This window comes from Manacus candei, unplaced genomic scaffold (genome assembly GCF_025592945.1).
Source record: "Manacus candei isolate 608988 ecotype Guabito, Panama unplaced genomic scaffold, ASM2559294v1 h1tg000049l, whole genome shotgun sequence".
In the NCBI taxonomy this organism is placed as follows: Eukaryota; Metazoa; Chordata; class Aves; order Passeriformes; family Pipridae; genus Manacus; species Manacus candei.
Genome location: NW_026138097.1, coordinates 24,494,382 through 24,518,775, shown reverse-complemented (window position 1 = coordinate 24,518,775; position 24,394 = coordinate 24,494,382). Strand labels below are relative to the sequence as shown.

Genomic DNA, 24,394 nt, shown 5'->3' with positions numbered 1-24,394 from the left:
GTACTTCTGAAAATCTGAAAACTGCAACCCATGAAAACACATTTACATTACTACAAGTGAAGAGAATACAAAAAGACAACTGAGTGAAGAATATGTTTGAGAATCTAGATTGCTCTTGTTTAGCCTGGGATCCAACAAGGAACTTAAGTGGACGATTCCAAAATATTGTAAACACTTGGATCATTTAAAGTTTAGTGAAAGGGATCTTTTCCCTGAGAAAAGTTTTGTGAAAGGCAATGTGTAGAGTCAGTATAAAGGCATTCCTTGCTGGAGGACCTGTGTGTTATGTTTACCTTCCTTACTCCTGCATAGAACAAAGCTGGTATTTCCTGATCTTCACATTTTGTAACTGTCCCTAGGTTCACTATGATGATGATTAAGAAGGGATTAGGATTGTACTTTTTTCCCTCCTGTTCAGTGACAGAGATCTAATGATAGATTAGATTACGTTAGGCAACATCAACTGACGTTCTGCTGTTGTAAAAGTACCCTAAATTTTCAGATTATACTATATCTTGTTACTGAAAAGACTAAATATATGCAGTAAAATACGACTGTCTCTACAGTATCTGGATACAGAACTGGTTGTGTTAATTTTATTTTTTTCAAGTTAGTGGTTCAGTTAGATACTATGTAATTACCCATATAGCAGTCTCAAAAGTGGCCAAGCATTTTACCTGTAATGGTCCTAAAATTATTGTATCCGGCAAATTCATATGTGAATGCTCTTTGTCAGTAAAAAAATAATATATGCATGTTGTTGGAGCCTGCATTGCCAATTTGAATACTTTGTCTGTACTATCAAATACATATATACTTAACCATAAGTATGGAAAAATTCTATTATGTATAAAACCAAGCAGCATAGCTGAGGCATAGGACTAATCCAGGGAGAACTAAATTCTATCAAAAACCTGCTCTTAATGATCAAATATTCATTTTGCAATGGTTCCCACTCACTGCCATTTCTGACTGGCAGTGCATATGGAGGGGCATGCAGCTGCTCAGTTTGACAGTTCCAAATGGATCTATTTTTGAGTTGCTTGCATAAAGGGAAAAAGGTGATCAGAATGTTTTTTTAAATGAAGCAAAATCTAAAAATTCACATTAGGAGGAAACAGTGCACTCAAACTTTTAGTCTGAATAGAAGAGAGGGTATGAAGAGGGCAAAGAGGTTTTGTCTCTGACAAATTACTTCCTGTGGGTATAGTGGCTTTCATTTTATGTCATTAAAACCAGCAGAAGAGTAAGTCATCATCTTGTCCTTTAATGTACCCACGGATAATTTACTATTTCCCAGGTCAAGAGGCTGAATCCAGGACTTCCATTATTAGAATGAATATAATGCAAATATAGATCCATGGTCAGAACCAGGGAAATTTAAGTACCTAAATTCTAAATTTTATTGGAACTAAAGCTTCGATTTTCCTAAAGCTTATTTTAATACACATGTCCAGAACTCTTTCATTCCCAGACCCTTGTGAAGTGCTCAACTCATAGTCGTGTTCATTTTACAAAATTTACACCTACAAGCATGAATTGTCTATAAAATATAACTATGCCTTTCAAAATGAGCTTGTGGTTCAGATTTCTTTCTACTGAACAAGTTGATCATTGGTGTATATGTATGCCTGGGCTCAGAAAACAACCACTGGTTAGAATGTGACACTCCTCGTTTGGTATCTCTCCTACTGAGTGTTTTAGTCACTAAATTCTGAATGACACACATCTTTTCCATCTTTGAAATTCATAGATTCAGTAATCTTGAACTTATTCTAGTACACTAAAGCAACATCAACAGCTGAGATGCAGTGTGTTGCCCTGCATGAATATCTGATATCCAGTTATTTGGGACACAATTATGAGACTGGAAGCAGCACATAGCAATTTGCAACAATTTGGGACTCCTTTACCCTGAATAAAAATTGTGTTCACCACATTACTGTACAATGGACTCATTATTAAAATAACGAACTCAAAATTCTCAAAATAAAATGCTTATAAGTCATAATGAAGTATATTATCTCAAGCATAAAATATAACTCTTTCATTTCATGCTCTGCAACATTTTTCATATGATTTTAGGTGGAAAACTTCCCGTAAAAGAGAAATTATACTTTCTAGACGGAGATAAGTATTACTTCTTTGCCACAACATTATTTATGAAAAGTCACACCTATGTGAAATGAAAGACTAAACTCCAATGCCTTTTAAGATAATGATCACAATCACACATTCTAATACAGAGGTAAACTACTCTGTGTAACTGATGAGGTAAAGTTGCTTATCGTTTAATTCTCTTACCTAGTTTCTCATTTGAGCCATAGGCACATCCACCCATTGGTGCCACATACCTTTTTCAGTTTAATGACTCCTTCCTGGGTGTTCTCATCTGTTGTGATGTCAAACAAGTTTCCTCCATCTCCTGGAACTATATTGTACTCTATTTCAGCATTTTTCCCAAAATCAGGGTCCACAGCTCTGATCCGTCCAATAGCAGAACCAACATGAGAGGACTCAGGTACTTTTAAATGGAAGATACCTGTGATAAAGTGGAAGACAGTCATTCTTGGGATTTCTTGATAATTAACACAGTATTTCTGATTAAAGTCATGGAACCTGGGCAAAATAAAAAGACTTAAATAATTCAATTAAAATTAGGAGATCAAAACAACAAAGGATTAGAAAAATATACATGTGTTTTACCCATTGATTTCCCCTAGTTTCTAGATTTTATCCAATGCAACTTTAAAGACCTTAGCATATCTATATCTTCAGATATATATTTATATTTCTATCTTTAAATTTGTATGTGTGGACGACTATTTTGAGTTAAACTATAGACAGTACATGTTTGTAGGCATTTTCCTCCTTCTGATTTTTTTTTTGGAGCAAATATATCTATGGATTTCATAGCAGTTGAAAGGAAAAATTCAGTGGAAAAAGGGTTTCCACCCATTTCTTTAGAAGTCAGTATTATAAATATATGTTAAACTCCTTGGGGGGAAGACTTAATGAGTATTGTTTATACTAGAACCACCAGAGGGTGCTCTTACTAAAATTTTATAGCTAAACATTAATTTTTAGCTTTGAATGCTGTTATTTTCAGATTATATACTACTAGCAGTAATAAAAAATTTAAAACTCTCCCCCTCCCCTCCAAAATTACGCACTTTTAAAATAAGCATTGCTGCCAATATGTGAGGTGAAAATGGTTTCATTCAGGGAAAAAGCTACACTGAAAAACGCTAGACATCAGAGTTCAAAGAGATAAAAGAAAAAGTCCAAAGCAGTTTGAGGCAGCCTTGACTTTAGCAACAGCAGCAGTAGCAGTCCAGGTTTATTACATGGTGCCCTGACTTATTTCACTGCTCCCAAAGCGTCTGTCTTCCCTGCTGAGCTGCACCTCTCACAGGAGTTGATACTCCGCACAGCTGCCAGTGAACACCACCATGACCAGTATTTACAGTGAGCAGGCAGCTCATCTTTCTTCATGCAGCACCCTTTGCTACCAGCAACTCTTGGAGCTGATTTTGAGCCCAGGATGTTTGATTCACTTCATCCTGGCTCTCAACAAACCTAGCCCCATCATTTGGTTTTCCTGGGTCAATGGTCCGCAGCTCTCACAGAGTAACCCCTTCAGAAAATATCAACACTGACCTGATCAGTTCCTCTACACGTGAACACGTAGGAGGAAATTTACACCTCTTTTTCAACAGCATAGCTGGAAACGCAGCTGTGACTAGTGGGAGGCATATTAGGGGGATGTCTGAGAGATTTCTGCCCGGCAGTGGTTCAGTCACACATCACAAAATGAGGCTCTGAGAAGCTGTATATTATGTATCAGCAGGATAGATGACTTTCACATCCAGCCACTGAATTAAACAGTAGCCGCTGTTGCCTGTCATCTCCTTATAATGCACACTGTGTCAGCTTTTTCAGCTTTACAATATTTCCAGGTGAGGAAAAAAAGGACATTTGCACTGTTGGATTAGGAGCAAACCTACTCTTTTGTGAGCTAGTAGTTTGTGCTGTGGTACCTATATAATTGTCTGTTTTATTTCCTCTGAAAAAATCTCTTTTGTCTGCTTCCTCCCTCTACCCATCAGTATGCAAAGTGTACCAGAAGGCAAAATTTGCTTTGTGTGTTAGAGAGAATCCGTGTAAGTAAAGGTGGCTTGTGTCAGCATTCACATTTGGACATTGCCATGTATAGCTTTGTATTACCCATTAACTGAGCTGCTAAAGATTGTGAAATTATCATTTCACTACTTTTTTTCCAAGGGAATATACTAAAGAAACCTTTTGTCCTTCTTTTGGCGAAGGAATGTACTAAAAGAAACTCTACTTCTTAGTGTTGTTTTAACAGCAGGAAAGGAGTACTGTGATGCAAAATAGTATCATGACAAGATAGTCTCAGTTATCTCTTAGTTGTACTTCAATAAAAATCATTCAGTAAAGAATAAAATTTTAACATGGTATTCATGAGGCAATCACAAATATTCCTATTATTTATTGTCACTTAGAAATACCTGTATTACTGGGTCTCTGCTCTACCAGTTATGCAGAAAAGGTAGAAGAAAAGAGACCCAAAAAGCCTTTGCCTACACTTGAATCTTATATTTTTCTCAACATAATTCTAGCCCTGATGACCATGTCTTTTGCAGCCATTTATATTGGGCGACAAAAATCATTGCTTACATTTGCTGTATACAGCCACAGTTTTGGTGAATGTGAAATGCAGGAGCATATGATAATGGATTTTTCCGTCTTTATCTAATTGATCTATTCTTAGCAATTTGAAAAGCCCTCAGATTCATTAAAACAAACATTTCTCTATAAAATACTGTAACTGGCTATAAAGTGTGTGGGACTTAGATGAAATCAAGGAAAGACTACATTATTCATTTCAGATTGTTTAGGTTTTTATCAGTTATTTTCAGTGGCATTTGGCATTTCATAATTTCCAGAAATTCAGTAGCAATAAAATGAGGTCATTAAGATTAATTTAAAACTCTGAAGTAGGTTTCAACTCTACAAGAGTCAGATTTCTGAAGATGTAGTATGTAATTACACTGCCATTGTCCTCCTGTAATATTGACAACATACGGAAGCTGCTAATGGAGATACTGTGACAACATACTTTCAGAATAAAATAAATGAAAACAAATAATGTATAGTGCTGCCAGCTCAGGGAAAAACTTCAAGAGAATATAATATATAGCATGAAAACCTCCTTCCCACTCTTCCCTTCCCCAAATAGTAGGATCACAAAATACACTGAGTTGAAAGACACCCATTGGGATCATCAAGTGAAACTCCTGGCCCTGTGTAGGACTCACCAAAGATCACACCATGTGCCTGAGAGCGTTGTACAAACACTTATTGAACTCAGGCAGGCTTGGTCTCTCTACAGAGGACATTTGAAATGATCAATACATGAAATCAGACAGAAAGACAGTTTTGCAGATTTTTATTTTTCTGTTTCCAGAAGACATTACTTCTTGCTGTGGACATGCTGTGACAGTTTAGCATTATTCAGTTTTTATTGTCCATTTTGCCTGTATACACTACTATCTCCATTTGCTATAGAGGTATATTGAAACAGCCTGAGTAATAGCTTTTTACTCCCAAAGGTCCTGAAAACCTTGTTCTCTTCAGCTTCCAGGAATGATGGAACAAGCAGCTCTGACAAACTTATACAGCAGCAGGTTATGCTGCTCAAACAGTTCTGTCAAATTTTGTTGATTGTCTCATGTGACTTCTCTGCCAACAAAAATCTTTCTTCTACTTGTATAGATCTCTTTTAAATGCATTTTCTAAGTTTGGTCCTTTTTTTTTGGTAAGAGATGAGTGATATGAAAGGTACCAAAGGAGCAAGCCCTTACTTTCCTCAAACTGCAGTACAAAACTGGACTCTGCAACTAGCTCTCCTTTTGCTGATTTTAGTCACATATATTGCATGCTAGTCAGAATATTTTTACATATAGGAAAACTGGTAGTAATGAATATTCCCTGGTCAAGATCTTTTGTTTCATGTTGAGAAGCATCAAAGAGGATGATAAAAATAAATGAGCAATGATGCTGTTGAAGCTTTTAGGCTGAAATAACTGACAGGGCTAATTACTTAGCCCCAAAAGCATTCAGAAAACCAAGGCAGAGGTGAGCTAACAATTCATACACACTGCCTCTGAGTTTCTGAAACAAAGATGGTTTCAAAGCCCAGTGGGAAGAAATCAGAGCTGAGTAAGTGACAGGTAATCAGTCATATTGACTGAAATGCAGCACGCATTTACAGTTCCTTTGACATGATTAGATTAGTTTTAGTTTTTAAGGCTCAAAAGCTGTTCTTTGGTTTGATTTTTACTTACAAAGAGAGTTGGGAGTTTTTTTGTTTGTTTTCTACTTAGAAAGAGCTTTGGGTTTCTTTGTCTCTCCATGCTTGCAGTTTACAGGTACACCATCATTTACAAAAAAACTTTTCAATTCTGGTAAGAATAACAAATGAAAACCATCATTATTTCTCATCAGCAAAACAATCATTAGGAAATAATCCAGGTTACCATCTAAGGGCTTAAGCTAACTTCATAATGGTGTTCAATCAAAGAGCTGTAAATGCTATTTGAACATTTTTTTCTAATCTGTCACCATGTTGCACACTGCAGTTAATCATGATACCATGAATCTTAAAGGAAAAAACCATTGAAATAAAACAATTTATCTTTCTTTCATCTAAATCTTTAATGTTTCCTCAGGAAAATCAAGTCAAACCAAACTGAACCGAAACAAACCGAAGCAAACCAACAGATTATGTATAATATAACATTCTTGCTAGTTTAAATTATGAAGACATTTCAGTTTTTATCCTGACCCGGTTATAAGGGCACTGATTTCTGCCTGTTTAGGAAGAAGCATAAGACAACCGTTCATATTTACTTGCTGGTGTTTTAACAATAGTGTAATAGGTAAAGGATAGTGTAAATATAAGCAGTTATTCAAGATACTAAACCTACTACATCAACTACAGCTAATCAGCCTAATAATTACTGGTATCTGATGTGCATACTCCTAAAACTAGGGAAATATGATTTAGCATAGCACGTTCATGCCTCTTCTAGCTGAGGCTCTGGGTCCTGCAGAGGACTGGGACCTTGTATAGGGAAGAGCAAGGCCAGGTTTGGTCACCATGTGCTCTGATGCAGGTCACACATGACCTGGGACAGGCTTGTAAAACTTCAGTTATGCCAAGGCTCCTTCCAGCCTCTAACCCACTGCTCTGAGTTAATGGCCTCATTAGATATAACACAACCATGTTTAAAAAATCCTGGTTCTCTGCTCTGGATTCCACACCTTAAAAAGGTACATCTCCCAAGACTGCAGAGATCATGGATGTCCAATGGTTCCTAGTTCTTTAAGGGAAAATGAGCAGAAGCAAAACCCCTTTTGAGTTTGATCCTGCCCTAGTGTAGGATAATCCACATGAGGGAGCTTCCCCAGAGCGGACTGTTGCTGAGTCAGGACTCTATCAGCCCCTGAGTTGAGCTAGCAGACCATTGTTTTGAGGCTATCCTCTTTCTTCTTTCCCTAAAGCAAAAAATAATGTCCATCATAATGGTATAATTTTTGTAAACTGAAAAATTTCATTTACTGTTTTTTTCTACTAATAAGCTGTTGTCACAAAGCTTTCTAAAAATAAACCTCCCCATTGCATGTCAGAGACTAGTTCTACAGAAACTAATATCCCACTTTTTGGAGCAAGGATTCAGGAAATTGGAAATACCAGTTCCTCAGCTCAAGATATTCAAGCCCACATCTTCTGTCTCCAAAGTGTACTAGTTGTTGCAAATACAATAAAGGAGATCCTGTTTAACAGCATAGTGTAGAAATAATTATAGAAACAGTTGTTTGGAGCCATGGACTCTCAGATTTTTGTGTCCTAATACTGATGCAAGAATAATACTTAATCTTTTTTGAAGATCTTAAATTTTCTTTTATGGCACCACAGTTTTACCAAGTGGGGAAGAAATAATTTCTAGAAATTCCTTGAGTTCATAATTAAGGGTTTCTTCTAGATGACATGGAGTTGAATTCCTACTGGCTGAGGATAACAAATCAAGTTCCTGAGTAACTGCTTTAATCATGCTATTATTATTGTATAGGAGAGATCTCAACATTATCACTTGCTGTTTTTGTGAAGTCTACCTTTGTCAATGCATTCATGTGTTAGATAGTGTGCTTCCTGTATTTCTGAGGGTTTATGTGGAAAACCAGTTCCACATGATCAGCTTCATTACATATCGTGACCAATAAATTCTGCAAATATCCAGTCTAGTGATTAAGAACTTATTACCAAATAGAAAAACCTCCAAAGTACAGTGAGAGAAATAATTTTTGGGGGTATAATCTAAAAGCTTTAATCAATTGGGTTTTATGTAAGTTATATAGTGGTTATGAAGAATTACCAAGGTGTAGCATGTCTTACAGATAGAAAAAAATTTTCAGGAGAAAATGTCTTTCCTGTTTTAGAATTCCAGGCAGCATATAATTTGGATTTATCAGTTAGGTCTGTTGGTAATATTCTGGTGATCACCATCACCATGAAGTAAATCAATAGACTCATTCCCTCTATCAAAGTTAAATTGCATGACATATGTGAAACATTAACATGATAGAAAGTATATTGTCAGGAAAGGGATACGGACTTTGTAATGCTCTGCTTCTGAGATATCTCGTGGGAGCCTTTTAATATTTTCTTTATCACTCTGGCACAAAATATAATAACACACTTTTGCTACAATAATTCATTCACCCTTAAGAATATGGTCAAACCATTTACTTTAGGATCTAAGCTAGGTACTCTAAATCATCTGTATTGGAAGAATCATTTTTCTGTCCATCGACTAAGGAAATTAGGTTCCTATCTTTAGTCCTCCAAGTCACACCTCAGTTGCAACCCTAAAATCACCTAAACAAAGCAGTCTCAACATCAGTATTACTCAAAAAACTCCTTGTGTAGCTCTGATTTTCACATACTTATTGGGTACATACAAATGCTTTTGCCTGAACTATGCATTACTTTTCTTCACCATGTTGGCACAGGCTGAGGCAGTAAAATTATTACTTTTAAAGATACAACTGTGAAATCATCCAGTACAAGTTCATAATTGTTTACTATGTTTGAAGTTTTGGGTTACTGTATGCAGTTTCCTTAGAAACTTGTGATTTAATCTGTGATATAAGAAAAATAGTGATACAATAGGATGGCAAGTGAACATTTTTCATTTGTAATCTCTTATACTTAACAGCAAGTATGATCAATTTATCACAAGTGATGTTTATGTCTTCCAATTTAAGTGTTTAAAGGTGAACTCTCTGTATAAATACTGCTTCTTTTGCAATGAAATGTAAAAGTAGTGAGTGCTTAATTCTAGATCCTTCTCTTGAGAGCATTGGCAATCACATTTACAAAATCAACAAATTTTCTGTGGAAGCCACTGAGAACAAAATAATTGTTGTTCAATTGTCATGAATTGAAAAAAAACTTGAGACAGATCCTCTAGAATATTTCTGTCATTTTCATTTTATTTTTATAGCTTTATTTATGCAAAAATTCAACTAAAAGTATGTTTTGTACTCAGAGAAGACAGTTTCAAACTGCTTGGTATCTTCAGCTTAGCTCCTATTTTAAAGTCATTAGAAACATTTGGATTGTTGCAAGCACTTGGACATCTCATTTAATGCTTTTAGAGGAAGTGGAGCACTCCTGAAAATCTGAATACAAGTGTGGTTCTTAGATATTTTTGAAAATCGTGAGCCTAAACTGTTGTGATTATAGTTAAATAATTATATATGGTCTGTTTCACTTTATGCTGCCCTGTAGCCTCTAAATTTTCAGAAAGCAAGCCCACCACAGCTAGAAGCAGAAAGAATATATTGATTTCTTACTTGGATGGAAGGCCTCAGGGAAAAAGGCAGATGCTGCCAGAACTGATAGTGATGCAGCAAGTGACACTTTGGAAAGAGTCACTTTGGAAACAATTCTCAAAGCATTGCAAGGCAAACCCATGCTGTTAAATCTGTAGCCCTAGCTACTTTTCAATATCAGAGAGTAGGCGGAGATGCATGGGACTTTCAAGACATCCCAAGGTTACTGTGGATAATTTCATGCATCTGATCTAAATACTCTCTGTGTTTTGAATGACTAATTTCTTCACCACTCCCCACAGAAGACACATCATAGTGGAATGAATGACATGATTCCTGTTAAAGGTTGTTGAATATCTATAAACCATATTTGTTTAGACCTTCTCTACAGAAGGTAGCAGGTGTAAAATACAATTATTAATGATAATGATCTACATGATGATAATGATGTGTTCAAAAATAATTTACCTATAAATCTTTATGTTAATGATCAATTACCACTTAAAGATGATGATAGGAGGGAAATGAATTTGATAAGTATAGACTAACAACAGAATTTTATGACCAACAGATAACATTTAACTTCTAACCACTATTGTGGTCATTTGTATTTCTCGAACTATTGCTTAACAGTACAATCAGAGCATTACATTTTACATCAATAGAAATTACCTATATTTTTCATTGGCTATGATGTAGTATCAGGAAATAGCTATGTTTGGTTTTATGTGCTACTTTGCAGCTAAGGGTTCAGTCTCTCTCAGTTTAGAGGTTTAAACAAGTGTTTTGCTTCATTCAGTCTGTACTCCAAAAAGTCTTTAGGTAGCCTTTGCTAGTTTTGCATTCTTTAGAGAGTTAAAAAGCAATACAAGTGTAGTAGACATAAAATTTACTAAACATTTAGTGTTTTGAGAATCTATGGTAATTGAATATTTCTCCCTCCAGTTTATTTCTCAGTTTTCTTCCAAATATTATGCTTTAGTTGGCAATTGTGTCATTGTTCAGTCTGAATAAAATGTTTCACTCTTCAAGATGCTTTATGATTAAAATCATGCAACAGTGACAGCTACCAAAAAGAAAAGAACTTTCTAGGGAGCTTTTACTAAGGCTACATCCACCTTTGGGGGAAAATTGGTTCTTACTAAAAGTGTGTGAAGAATTCTGATGTGAAAAGCAACAAGGAAAAAAATGAGAGAAAGTTGGCATAAGTGTAAATATAAATTTTATAGGTGTTAAATTTAATGTTAACCCCTTTATGTTACACACACACAAATAGTGACAGAAGCCTACTTAACTGTGGGGTGCTGTGACCCTAGGTGGGCTGCATGGCCTGGATTGTGAAGCATAGGCTCAAATAAACTAAAACTGTACAAAAAAAATCATGTTCCAGCTGTACTCTGTCCCAGAAGTTAGCCAGTATAGAATGACCTATTTCCATGTTACTAAACTCTTTTACCCACACTAAAATAGGTCAATTGCATTGAAAGTGACTGTAGAAAATAGTTCCTGATCTGTATTAATTTCTCCAAATGCCCTGAATTTCTCTGAGAAAGCTTTACCTGGTGTTGGTGACTGTTCTAAGACTGACAGTATAGACAATTTGAATGTCCAGGAACTTTTTCTGACACTTCTATGTCCTTCTTTTGCTTTGAAAAGTGAAATATAATAAGCCATTGTATACTTTCTTTTGGTCTATGTAAAAATGTCTATAATTGCAATGATTAGGTGGTGGTGCAGGAAAAAGAAAGGTACAGAGGTTTTTTTATGACTAGTTGTCAAACATGTAGCTAACTCAGGTGGGTGAAATGGAAACAGCAGGCAAGGGTCACTGAGCTGTTTGACAGGGTAGTGGCCAAAACAAGAAAGACAGCTGAAAAGAGCTTATCTGGGATGGTGAAGAATCCTGATTTCAGCAGAGTAAAATGTGAAGAAACCCAGAGTTGGAAGTGACCCAACAAAGCATAAATTCTTTTATCAGTGCTATTATTGGGGAGGAAAAAAAACACTCATGAAATAGAAGGAGGAGATAGCCACACTGTATTTATAAGATGAAAATGAGATGAAGAATAAATTTGTGCCTCTTATAGGAGGGGGGACACAAAAGTCCGTGTTGAATGTAAAGATAGATATTGGAGGTGCCCCAAGAGCGTCCTAAGAGCGGTGGAAGAGACTTAATGAGGAGAGATCAGAGGAAGAGGAAGAAAACATCTCAGAGTGCACCTACACCATCATGCACAAGACAAGATCATCATGACCATGAGAGTGTTTGTTTCCAACACTTTACTTAGTTGTACAATTGTTCTCTTGTTGGAGAAATATGTTTTATTATGAGATTGTATGATTCCCCTCTCTGTACCCCTGTTACCTTGTTTCCTGTTGGTTCTATGTACACACTTTCCCTATTCATCCAACCCTGTTGCAACAGTACCCCCTGGAGATAGTTTCTCATTTGTTCATGTTTGGATAAGTTCTGCCCCTTGTTACCCTGACTGGCCACTCCTTGAATATTCCTCCCAGTCTCCACCCTTTGTTCCAGAGGGGTCCCTACTCTCCCTTTATAAGCCGGCATCCATGTTCAATAAATGGCCATTTTGTGTCACACTGTGGCTTACATGCAGAGTGGTCCTTCTGGGTCTTGCTTAAGGGGATTTACAGCTCTCCCCCTGTCAGATAGACAGGGTGAGGAGGAAAGAGAGGCCAGAGGAAGATGACAGAAATGAAAATAGTAGAGCGGTGTGAGACTTGGAGAGAACCTGGAATGAAGAGGAGTTACTCTTTTTCCTCCTCTGATTCCTGTAAGAGTACCGTGCAAATACTGGTCAGCTAGTATTTATTATTGTACTTATTTGACTACAGTTTTGCTGATTTTAAAGATGTAGTTAAGTGAGTCATAGGCATTAAAATCCAAAATTATAATGACGTCTGCATGGCTGCTGGTTTCATGATCGATTTGTAATTGCATGAGCCTATTTCTGTAGTCTTTGCTTTTGTGTCTTCCATCGCTCTTTGAAAGGGCTGGTTAAAGTATACGTTCAACTCAAAAATGTAGTTTTAGTTAGTTCAAAACTCACAGGTAAATGAAAATCAGACTTGCTTAAGATTTTGTGACATTCAACAACGTAGGCTTTGTTAACAAAAGCAAACTGATGCTTTTTTCCCTTTATGTTTTATGAAATAGTCGTTAGAAAACTAGCAAAGATGAAGAAAACAAGGATTTGACCTTCCCTCCCTTTTTGATTCAAAGCAACCTCTGGCTCAGTCACTCAACTAATCACTGCCTGAAGCTAGTCTGCAATGAATCTGTCCACCTGTCCTGTAAAAGTATCTCCCAATTGGTATAAAATAAGTAATTAGTTGCTGGAACTGAATTAGGGTATCTTGTCTGCCAGGCAAATTCTTTAATCAATGAAAGATGGACTTATCGTCATTCTGAGAGCCAATGAAGATTCAAGTGCTGTATACAAAATACAGCAACTTTTAACAGGAATACCAAGAGAAGCCATACTTCCATATCTAAATTACAGGGGGTATAATAACTTCTCAGAAACTTTTGTAGACTTGTTAAAATGCTTAATTAGGCAGATCAGAGCTTTGAACCTTAATCCTGAGTAAGTTTTCTAGCAAGTTGTCCAAGTAAAGGGGGAATAAATCTTCATTGCTTTTTAAATCAAAACCTATGCTTTCCTTATTTAATTTTTTTAGATTAGTGAACAGAATAATTTCCTAATCACAAAATACTTCTCTGTAGATGTTTAATACATTACTGGGTGTGATCTGTGTTACATACCTCTGAAATCTTTAAAAGTAGATACCATTATCTCTCATCAGCCACTCATCCAAAGCAATGGTTTATAAGATTTTCTTTTCTATCTCATGTGAACTGGAAGACTTCTTACTTGCACTGTGCTTCTGAACCCAATTTTGCAATAAAATCTGAGCCAGACTTGTTCAAAGCCACTTGAATGGAATCAGCCACATTCAGTTTACTGAGTTAACAAAACTGACCAGCCTTGATGTAGTGAAACCTATGATAAATAATGTGTGTGCAATTTCTGTAATGTACTAAGCTTCCAGTAACATATAAATAAATAACTATGATAAGATTTTTCAATATATAAGGTGTATATACATAAGTACATATAGGCAGGCTGTTTGAAGTTCAGCACTTGGTTATTCTTTCTTTTAAAATATTTCTACAGATTGTATAACCTGAAAGTAAATCTATTAAAATAACCAATGAGCAAGTAAATAATTACTTAAAATAGATGCAAAAGGGTAATAATGTTCAAAGCCTATTCAAAGTATATAATAGTTCTATACAATAGATCATCCAGATAAGAGGTCATTCAAGTGCCACGCAAAGACTATATAACTAAGAGACTAAAGGACGAGCTCTCATTTATAAAGGTCTTTTATACTTACACTGAAATTCCTGAAACTGCATCAATGAAAGATTTTTTCTGGTTTCTGAATTGTCTATTTTGTGGACTTTTCTCTTTAAGATTGTTTTTTCCTCTGCTGTTTCCAGTGGAGGATTTAATGTATTCTGTGGAATGCCACTCATGAAATATAAATCCAATTAGCTGTGAACTACTGCAGTATGGACAGGCAACGGATGTACAAGGTCGTAGGAATGATCCTTCAACCTTGCTTTATTTAAAGTGTCATTACTGGAAAGATGAATCTTTGTGTTTCTGTTTCCAAACATGTTAGCATTTCTGGAAATTTGCCGTGCTTTTTATGCAAACTCTCTTGATGGATTTCACTGGGATGCTTCTGGAAAGACCAGTGACAGCAAAAAAAAAATGGCCCTTGTGATGCTGAGGCATTGCTGTACAGCTGTCTGGACATTTTAAATTGTGGTTGCAAAGCGGCCCTGAGATAATGGTTTCTGACCACCAGAGAGATGACTTTTTTTTTTTTAACCAAGACATGCACAAGTAGGCAAAATTCAATATTGGGTTCAAACATTAATTAATTTTTCTTCTATTGAAAAGAGCTTTTAATCATTCTCTCACAAAAGGGACTTCTGTGAGCTGGAAGTGATGTGATAAAACATAGTTTTAGCCAAATAGTTATTTTGGATTAAAAAAAGTAAATTCAGGCAGTGTCATCTTAAAAATACATACCTTAAAAATGAACCAAACTTATTACTGACTTCTTAAGCCACTTGACAATTTCTTTTTTTTTGCCAATATCAAAATAAAAATTGTATAAATTTTAAGATTCAATTACATTTCTTATATGTCAGGGCCTTATTCTTTAAAAGAATATTTATGTCATATTAAAATAAAAAGACATACTATTCCTTTGACTAAAATGATTTGTATGTGCTTTTATTGCTCAGTATATAAGGGTTTATTTATCTAAATTGCTTTCACACTCACTCTGTCATCCATGAACAAAAGAAAGAGACAGGAAAACTAAAGCATAAACCCTTACAAAATATGAATCAATATAAAAAAACTGAATCACTTCACTTAATTGGTTTGATTCCATAAAGCATAATTGATACCAACTAATTATACAGTTTTTGTCATTTAAATGTTGAAGTAAATATAACCCATCCATTCTTTCTTGAAGCTTATTTTAAGAATTGGAAACAAACCACAGCTGTCCCGGTAGCTAGCTCAGACTGGTCCAATGCTTGTTGAGTTAAGGGTTAGATCATTAGCTTCTAGGAAGGATGTGCTGAGTTATCTTTTTACTTAATCAGCTATCATGTACATAAGTAGCTGAGAGAGAAAGGCCATCAGTTCCCTTCTGGACCTGGATGCATGCCTACAGAACAGCAGCTTTTGTCCACTCTTCACTGTTCAAAGACAATGTTGTGTTATACTAGATTTTCATTCAATTTCTTGAACATCATTGTTATGACAGGAAAAGTGCTTTCTTTTGCAGTCTTCAACTTTTCTTCTGGTTTTTGCAAGAATCAAACTTTGCTATGAAATATTTATTTTAATATTTACAGAAAGGTTCTATCTTTAACAATGAAACATACCCAGTAATTCAGAAATTTAGTGTACTTATGCAGAGTCAGGCAAGGCAGAAAACCCTTCTGGAAATAAATTTCTACTAATAAAATCATTCAGATTATTTTTTTCTACTAGTTTTAAAGAAAATATCAGTTTTCTGAAGTATCAGTTTTCTGAAATGTGGGCCAATAGATACCCGCAGGTCAAACATCTCTGACAGAAATATGTAATGTTTAGAGGTTTCCCCTGTGTTACACTCTTCATTACTATGAGACATGCAAGGTGGGAGTTCCCCACTGAATATGTTCAAAAGCACAGGTTCTAAATAAAAAATTCCATGTTCAGCAGGATAGTCAGTGGTGTTTCATCACTGGATGCTGATAACCCATCCAAACCTGCCTGTTTCCTTAAAGGACCCTCAGTAAGATGAAGGTGTTCCATGACACAATTTTTTGCAAGCTTATAATGTATTTTTTATCAATGTAGCTTCTTCCAAATATTAATAATATATGTTCTCCTACTTCTACTGTGAAATCTTTCTTTTTTTTCAGCTCAGCTGAGTTCAGAAAATAAATTTAAACTTTATCCTGTGAAATTTAATATTGTCTTATTTGATAAGGTAACCAACAGCAGAACTTCTTTGGCATAAGCCCTTTACAAAACTGTGCTCCTGATTATGTGATGCAAAAACATTTACTCTGCAGCAGTCTGTGTTAAAGAATCTTCAGTCTTTTTCTTCAGTCCGCACTTCCTGGCTTTCTTGACCAACAGTGAGTAATGGGATATTGGAGGTCTTAACTCCCAGCAACACTGAGGGGTCCTTAAATCTTGCCAGGCCTGAACTTGGCACCTATGTACACCCGATTTTAAAGGCTTATTTTTCACATAAACTTAAATTCTGTACAAACATTGTTTTAGCTATGGTAGTCAAGCAAATGACAAACTCCGTTTCCTGGCAGGTAGTCATTCTGAATCACTACATTTTCAAGGAACAAAACTGAAAAGTACAGTTGCTATGTTAGAAATTCATACTCCACTTTTTCTCTAGCAGCTCTTTTTGTTTAGTTGTAATCAGCATTGTGTCTCTGTGAAATTCAGGCACACTACACATCATCTCACATACCACTTAACCAAAAATGGGACTGGCTAATTAAATCCCCATTGATCAGGATTGTTGCCTGTAACATACCAGAAGAAAGTCTTTACCAAGCTTGGTCCAGTTCACCGGAGTCCTTACACTGATGTTTTAGCTTTTAAACCATATTAAGTGTTTTTTATTTTCAAAATCAACACAAACCTCCAATGTTATTCTCCTGTTTTGTTGAGAGTCACTGTTGTAATTTGTCTTTTGGGACATTTGATATAATAGAAAGAAAAGGTTTTCAACCTTATTAGCATGCAAAGCTCAGGACAAGCTTGGTCTCTTGTGTGTGTTTTTTTACTCCTTCATAGCAACAACTGGGCAAAGATGTCATAACTGCAGTTCATGCATTAAATAAGACCTCAAGGCTATCTCCTTCAAAGAGGATGATATATTCCATGCTTTCTCTGTGTCATGAAAACTGACATTATGTGAAGTTTGTATATTTTTACACCATCACAGTAGATGAAGGCATACAATAAAATAGAAAATTCCTAAGGCCCCTAACAGCAAAGGTGGTAAAATATACAACTGAAAACCAGATGGGAAAGAGCACAGGGCCCAAGAAGCTTGCCAATGTACTGAGTTTTTCAGTCTCCTGACAGTTATATTATTTCCTCTTGTACCTGTGATACCCTTTCAGCAGCAGCGGTTCCAGTTTAAAGGAAGGAGCAAACTGCAGTGTTGGGCAGTTTAACAAGCACTGAGGATGAGGACAGTCAGAATGCTAGTACTAATAGGACCTCTAGGATGATTTGTTTGTTGATAAGATTTGAAGCACCTCACAAGTGTTTTGATAGCGTGTCACGAAACTTAAAGGGACACCATGTGAGCTTTGACAAAATAAAGTAAGATTGGACAGGGGTTGAAATTTAGGCTAGCAAGTGAAACCTGAAGTTGAGTACATTCATAGTAGCATAGTCTGAAATTGTCTCACCATGTACAATCAGGAGACAAAGATGCAAAGACAAAGTTTTAAATGCCTGGCATTTAAAGGGATGCAGAGAAGTGAGTCAAAATGTTGGAAGGTCAGAGTATTTGCTAAGGAATTGGTGCCCATAGAAAAGATGTAAATATCATTTTTACCATAGGAAAAACAGTCCTCAGAAAGTTAAAAAAGTCTTCTATAGCCATTGTGATACCTGGCTAAAAAGTTCAGGAGAATTTGCAGGTGTTGGAAAACACACAAATAAAAAAAATGCAAAAGTACACAGTTCAGGTAAAGGGTGCAATGACCAGAATTCTGCATTCTTCACTGGAGAATGCTACAAAAAGTGATGATAGTCCAGTAGGAAATAAAAAAATGGTATTTCAGACAGAATCAAACTAGGAACAGGAAAGAGGAAAAAAGAAAGCCATAATATAAGGCCAAGAGTCAAAATGGGAACTAGTATGAGTAGCTTTACTGCCTAATGCTAAACAAGAATATCAGCATAGTAGCATATTCAATATCTGTGGGAAAGAAGAAAATCAGTCAGGCAGCATACTATCAAGAAGTAAAATACACAGGAAAGACACAGCAGACCTTATCAGTGGAGGAATAATGATGCTTGTTAAAGGAAGCTCTGTCAAGCAAGACTTGAAGAAGAGAACAGTATTAACACTAGCTAGTCATGAAGAAGTTCTTTAGTTCTTCTAAATTTTACAGCAACAATAATTAGTTTAAAAACAATATCTGTGCAGGAGCAATAAAAGCCAAAATTACAAGATGGTTGCACTCAAATAAATAACAATAATACTCAGTTGAATTAATAATAATAATAGTAATAAATGGAAATAAATACAACTGAGGGATATTGTTGTAGAAAATCTGAATGGGATAGCTGAGACTGTTAGATCGCTGTGGGTGGTGTGGGACATCATTTTGAAGACCCACAGCAAATGCACACATCCATTAAAAAGCAAATATGTAAGGGCAAACAGCTAATAAAAGCAAGAACACATCTTTCAAAAAAGTGAAGTTGTGTCTCAGGCAGGAGAATAGAAAGAATTATAAAATCTGCTTCATCTATAAAACCACAATAAAGAAGACAGAAACTGAGTTTGAATAAATAATAAATAAATAATAATTGTCTTTTAAGACATCTGGAGGCAAAAGCCTGAGAGCAACTGCGTAAAGCCAACCCAAAACTGACATATAGAAGTTCTCAGAAAAATAAGATCACAAATGTAAAAGTGAATACATTTTTTTCTTTGTTTTAAGCGAAGAATACCTGGGGACTTTTTTTTTAATCCTGGAACCCTTCTTTATAGGGGACTCATGAGAAGGTTAAATTAGCTATAGAAGCAGTTGTGGAACAAATGGACACAACAGTAACAAATCATTGGGATTAGCTGTTACATGCCCATGAACCTGAAGGATGAAATAGGGGAACTATTATGATGTGCAATATTTTGCTTCAAACCACTGTGGCAAAAGAAGGCTTGGAGGTACTCATATAACACTGATTTTTTTCCCAAAGATCTCCAGGGAGTTTAGGGGAGCTAAGGATGGATATGACCGACATGCAGAGCGAAAACAGCAGGAGCAGAAATAATGGACTCAGAGAGAATATCCCATATTGAAAAAAAGAAATCAACACAGTTTTTCTAAAAAACTCTTTTTTTCCAATGTTTTCTGAATTCTTTGAAGAGGTTAACATGCAGGTAAGTATGTAAGGATGGATACAAAACAAAGGAGAGGAAGCTGTTTGTTGTGGTACGTATGATTAATCTGCGTACCTCTGATATAAAACGTGGACTCTGAAATTTTACAGAAGTTTCAAAGCAACAGGGTAACTTGCTGTAAGAAAAATACCTTGAGGGTTGTTAAATACAAAGACACTAACAAAACTAAAAATAATTAGAAACTTAGGAAATTTTGTGCAGTATTGTTTAGCCTGTTTTTTGGAGAGAGAAGGAAGGACCAGATGGATCCTTCTCTTAACATGGTCATTCTTACATGCCTGTAGAAACACAACACATTTTCAGACTGAGTAAAAGAAGAAGGAAAATGTTTACATGAGAGAAAGCTTCACAATTGTGGATATGGTTTTGCACCTATGGAGTATTTATAATACCTACGGTGGGATTACAATTCACAGGCAAGAAAAGAGGTGCAAAGTAAAAAGCTGCCACGATCTTACTGCAGACTCATACAAGTATTCTAATTTGCCTTAATAACAACTTTTAGCAGTTAATTATTTTGACATAGTTATCAAGGTTTATGCTTGATTAGTTTCTGCATTTCAAAAGTATGGGATACACAAAACTTCAATAAATTTACAGAGAGAAGTAAGTAACAATCCACCTAGTCATACCCAGACTATGAAACTCTAAATTAGCATTCTTCTGAAAAGCTTCATTTAAACTAATTAATGGGAAACATACTAAATTATCAGTGGATGAGCACTATTTTGAGTCTGCAAGTATTTTCAAGGACAGATATAGTCTTCTGGGCCAAGATGCATTAAAATCTGTTTCTGAATATCATAACAATAATGTTTAGCATAAGCTAGCTCTGTCTTTGGTACACAGAAGTTTCCTGGAAGGGTTATAACCTTTTGTCATTTGAAGGCATTCACCCAGTTTCCCTTGACAAAATAGTATTTCACAAATCATTTCTATAGTGTAAATTAAATGGACTCTTAGGCTCAGGTTGGTCATGTGGATTGATTATATATTTCCTCTAAAACATTCAACTCATAATTTCAAATTGAGCTTTATATACTTTAAAAACCAAGGAAATTCTATTTTTTTTTCATCATATACTGTCCTTTTTCCAGAATCTCAGTTCCTTATCTAAAGAATTTTTAAAATTAATACCTTCAGTCATACTTATTTTAAAATTAGTGCTTTGGAATACTACATACTCTTAGGAAATCTGGGCGGGTTGTCGTTGACATCTGTGAGAGTAATGTTTACAGTGGTAGTACCAGCTAGTCCTCCCAGCTGTCCTCCCATGTCCTTGGCTTGGATTAGAACTTGATATTGTTCTTTCACTTCTCTGTCCATATTTGGCAAAGCTGTTCTTATTACACCTACAAGAAGAAATGGGAAAGAGAAGGAACAAGTAAACAAAGGGCTCTTGCAATTTAATACTGGATCTCTTGGACCAGGAATAGAATTCTTCTGAAAGGGTTGACAAGAGAGGAGTTCACAAAGAAACACAGGCAAATCACTCAGACTTTTCAAAAGTGTGTTCATCAGCTATTCAGCCACTCAAAATTACTGTTTTGTCTTTTCAAGAGGAGACGAATGGGTGAAAGAGAATGGTGCATTTTCACTAGGGATATGAATGGTGTGATAGCTTCACCACATCGGAGATGAGGAACTCTTCCTTGTATAGAGTACAAAAAAGGTGGACAGATCTGATGGCATTGCATTTCAGAGCCTGCATCTTCAGTTGTTTCCCACCAATCACTTGCCAACAAATTTAAACTACTGTAGGCCGAGACAACATTCCTCTGTACAAAAGGAGGTCTTTATTAGAAGACTCTTTCTTTGCTTGAGAAATATTTCTTGATATAGCACAAAGATGCAATGAAAATTTGGGGCATTTCCTTAAAAAAAGTAATTAAAGTATCATGGTAAGACATTACCACAATGACTCTTAATCTTCAGTGATTTGGGACATCTGATATCTAAGTAGTATGCCATAATCTCCCTTCTGATATGTTAAGAATGTATGGGATAAAAAGAAGACTTAGAGAGAAGAGGGAAAGAGAGACACATGATACTGAATGCAAAAATTAGCTGATAAGGTCATATAAAGCTGTAAGCTTTCCGGCACTCAAACCATTTTCTTGAAATAAAATGTGTAGGAGAAAATGCATTTCTTTGTCAAAATTTTACAAGTGTGTATAGCATTGAAAAATGCTATATGTTCAGCAATATTTTTCAGAAAATGGCTAGGTTCACTTTGGTGCAGATAACATGCACAATTGAAAGATAAACCAACTGGAAGTATGACTCTTCCTTGTTATTATTGATTTAGAAAGTATTATTTTCTAGTAGTAAATCATTTGAGACTAAAAGCAGTTTTTCTACCCTGGTGTTATAATGGGTCTGAAATGACAAGAAACAAATTTTAAGGATAATTTTTATCTTTATAGTAACTAACCACTGCTCTGTTAATGAATAAGAATAGGAACCATTAGCTTATAGCACTTTTTCAGAGTATAGAAATAACTTTGACCTAAATCTGCTATTTCTGGGACCTATCAAAAATTCCCACTGAACTGAACTGTATAACAATTTTCTTTCTCTTCACTTGTAACATGATGATAATGACAACCTATTTAGGAGTCACTGTTCTCCTTCCTCAGGATGGCATTTACTATCCTGCTTGCAGTTGTTCCAGAACAGAAATATTGAATTATAAAACTGCAAAATTTATTCGTATTCATGTGAGATTCATGAAAAAAAAATAATTTATAAATAGGATGAACATTAGTAAATTTCCTCTTGAATCTCTTAATCCATAATTTGGCATTGTGGAGCCGATGTGTTCCACAGTATTTTATAACATCCTTGGTATGCTCATTCTAAGAAGAAAAGAGCTACAAGAATGAAAGACCTCTTGTGTTATATCAGCAATACAAAATAACATAGAATCATAGAATCACAGAATATGTGAGTTGGAAGAGATGCATCAGAGTCATCGAGTCCAACTCCTGATCCTGTGCAGGACAGCCCAAGAATCACACCATGTGCTTGAGAGCATTGTACAAATGCTTCTTGAACTCAGACAGGCTTGGTGCTGTGACCACTTCCCTGTGGAGCCTGTTCCAGCTCTCAGCCACCCCCTGGGTGAAAAACATGTTCCTAAAATCTAAGCTAAACTTCCCTTGAGTCAGCTTCAAGCCATTTGCTTGGGTCATGTCACTGGTCAGAGAGTGAAGAGATTGGTACCTGCCCCTCCCGTTCCCCTCAAGAGGATGTTGAAGACTGCAATGAGGTCTCCCTCAGTGTCCTCTTCTCCAAAATGAACAAACCAAGTGACCTCAGCTGGTCCTCATAAGATCTTCCCTCCAGATTTTTCACCATCCTTGCGGCCTTCCTTTGGATGCTTTCTAGTAACTTAATATCTTTTTTTTATATCGTGGTACCCAAAACTACATGCAATATTCAAGATGAGGCCACACCAGTGCAGAGCAGAGTGGGACAATCACCTCCCTCAGCCAGCTGGTGATGCTTTGCCTGATGTCCCCCAGGACACGGTTGGCCCTCCTGGCTGCCAGGGCACTGCTGACTCATATTCAACTTACCATTGACCAGGACTCCCAGCTCCCTTTCTACAGAGCTGCTCTCCAGCATCTCATTCCCTAGTCTATACCCACAACCAGAATTGCCCTATCCCAGGTGCAGAATCTGGCACTTTCCCTTGTTAAACTTCATACGGTTGATGATTGCTCAACCCTCTAATTTGTTGACGTCTCTCTGCAGGGCCCCTGTGCCCTTCAAGGGAGTTGACAGCCCCTCCCAAATTTAGTGTTGTCTGCAAACACTACTTAGTATTCCTTCGAGTCCTGCATCCAAGTTACTAATGAAGATGTTGAAGAGAACCGGGCTGAGGATGGAGACCTGTGGAACCCCACTAGTGACTGGATGCCAGTCTGATGTTACCCCAGTCACTATAACTTTGTGCCTGATCTGTGAGCCAGTTGCTCACCCATCATGTAACATGGTTATTCAGCTCTGTGTTGAGCATTTTCTTTCAAAAAGCAGTATCCAAAGTTTTGCTCAAGTCCAAAAAGATTACAGAAAAAGATTACAGAAAAAAATGGAACACATAGCAGGTTGTGAGGAGAAGATGCAGTTTATCTGGTTGATATATCTATTCTAGGTACAACTGTGTGGCTTCCTTGGAAATATTTCACATGGTTTTCAGAAAATGAAGAATGGGCTATCACTGTAGTAGAAAAGTTCCAAATCACCCACTATTTATTCCTGTCTGGAAGTGTAAGCCTATTCTATATATTTTTTCCTTTAAAAACCCTTTATCTTCAGCAAAAAAAAAAGAATGAGAATAATTTTCATGTCTAGCAATTCATAGGCAATTTTCCTTTTTCTGCCTACTCCATTTCAAAAACCTGAGACAAAATCCTGAGAAATATTATTTTCTCCAAGATCATTGGTTCATATGGACAGAACAAATGTGATTTAGAGTTATTTTACCTCAAAAATAGAAAAATAAAGTAGATGTAAAAATCCATGGGAAGAAAGGGCTACAAATGTCAGTATGTCAACTTCAGTTTCAAAAAGAATATCCAAATTTAAATCAAGGGCTTACTGTAATATAGAGGTCTTATGTGCATGTAATGATGTTCTGAGTGATTGTAAATTCTTTTACCTTAAGATTTTACAGTAAAGA

At 36.1% G+C, this 24,394-nt stretch overlaps 1 protein-coding gene across 6 annotated transcripts in view; it reads right to left on the bottom strand.

Moving 5' to 3' along the window:
• Positions 1-24,394, bottom strand: part of CDH12 (cadherin 12) — a 528,112-nt gene that overhangs the window by 49,103 nt on the left and 454,615 nt on the right. For all 6 annotated transcript variants that reach the window (XM_051799389.1, XM_051799387.1, XM_051799393.1 and 3 more), the window contains 2 exons: positions 20,892-21,059; positions 2,355-2,542 (listed from right to left, as the gene is read on the bottom strand). In XM_051799389.1, the coding sequence (XP_051655349.1) occupies positions 2,355-2,542; positions 20,892-21,059 (356 nt within the window). The remainder of the gene's footprint in view (positions 1-2,354; positions 2,543-20,891; positions 21,060-24,394) is intronic.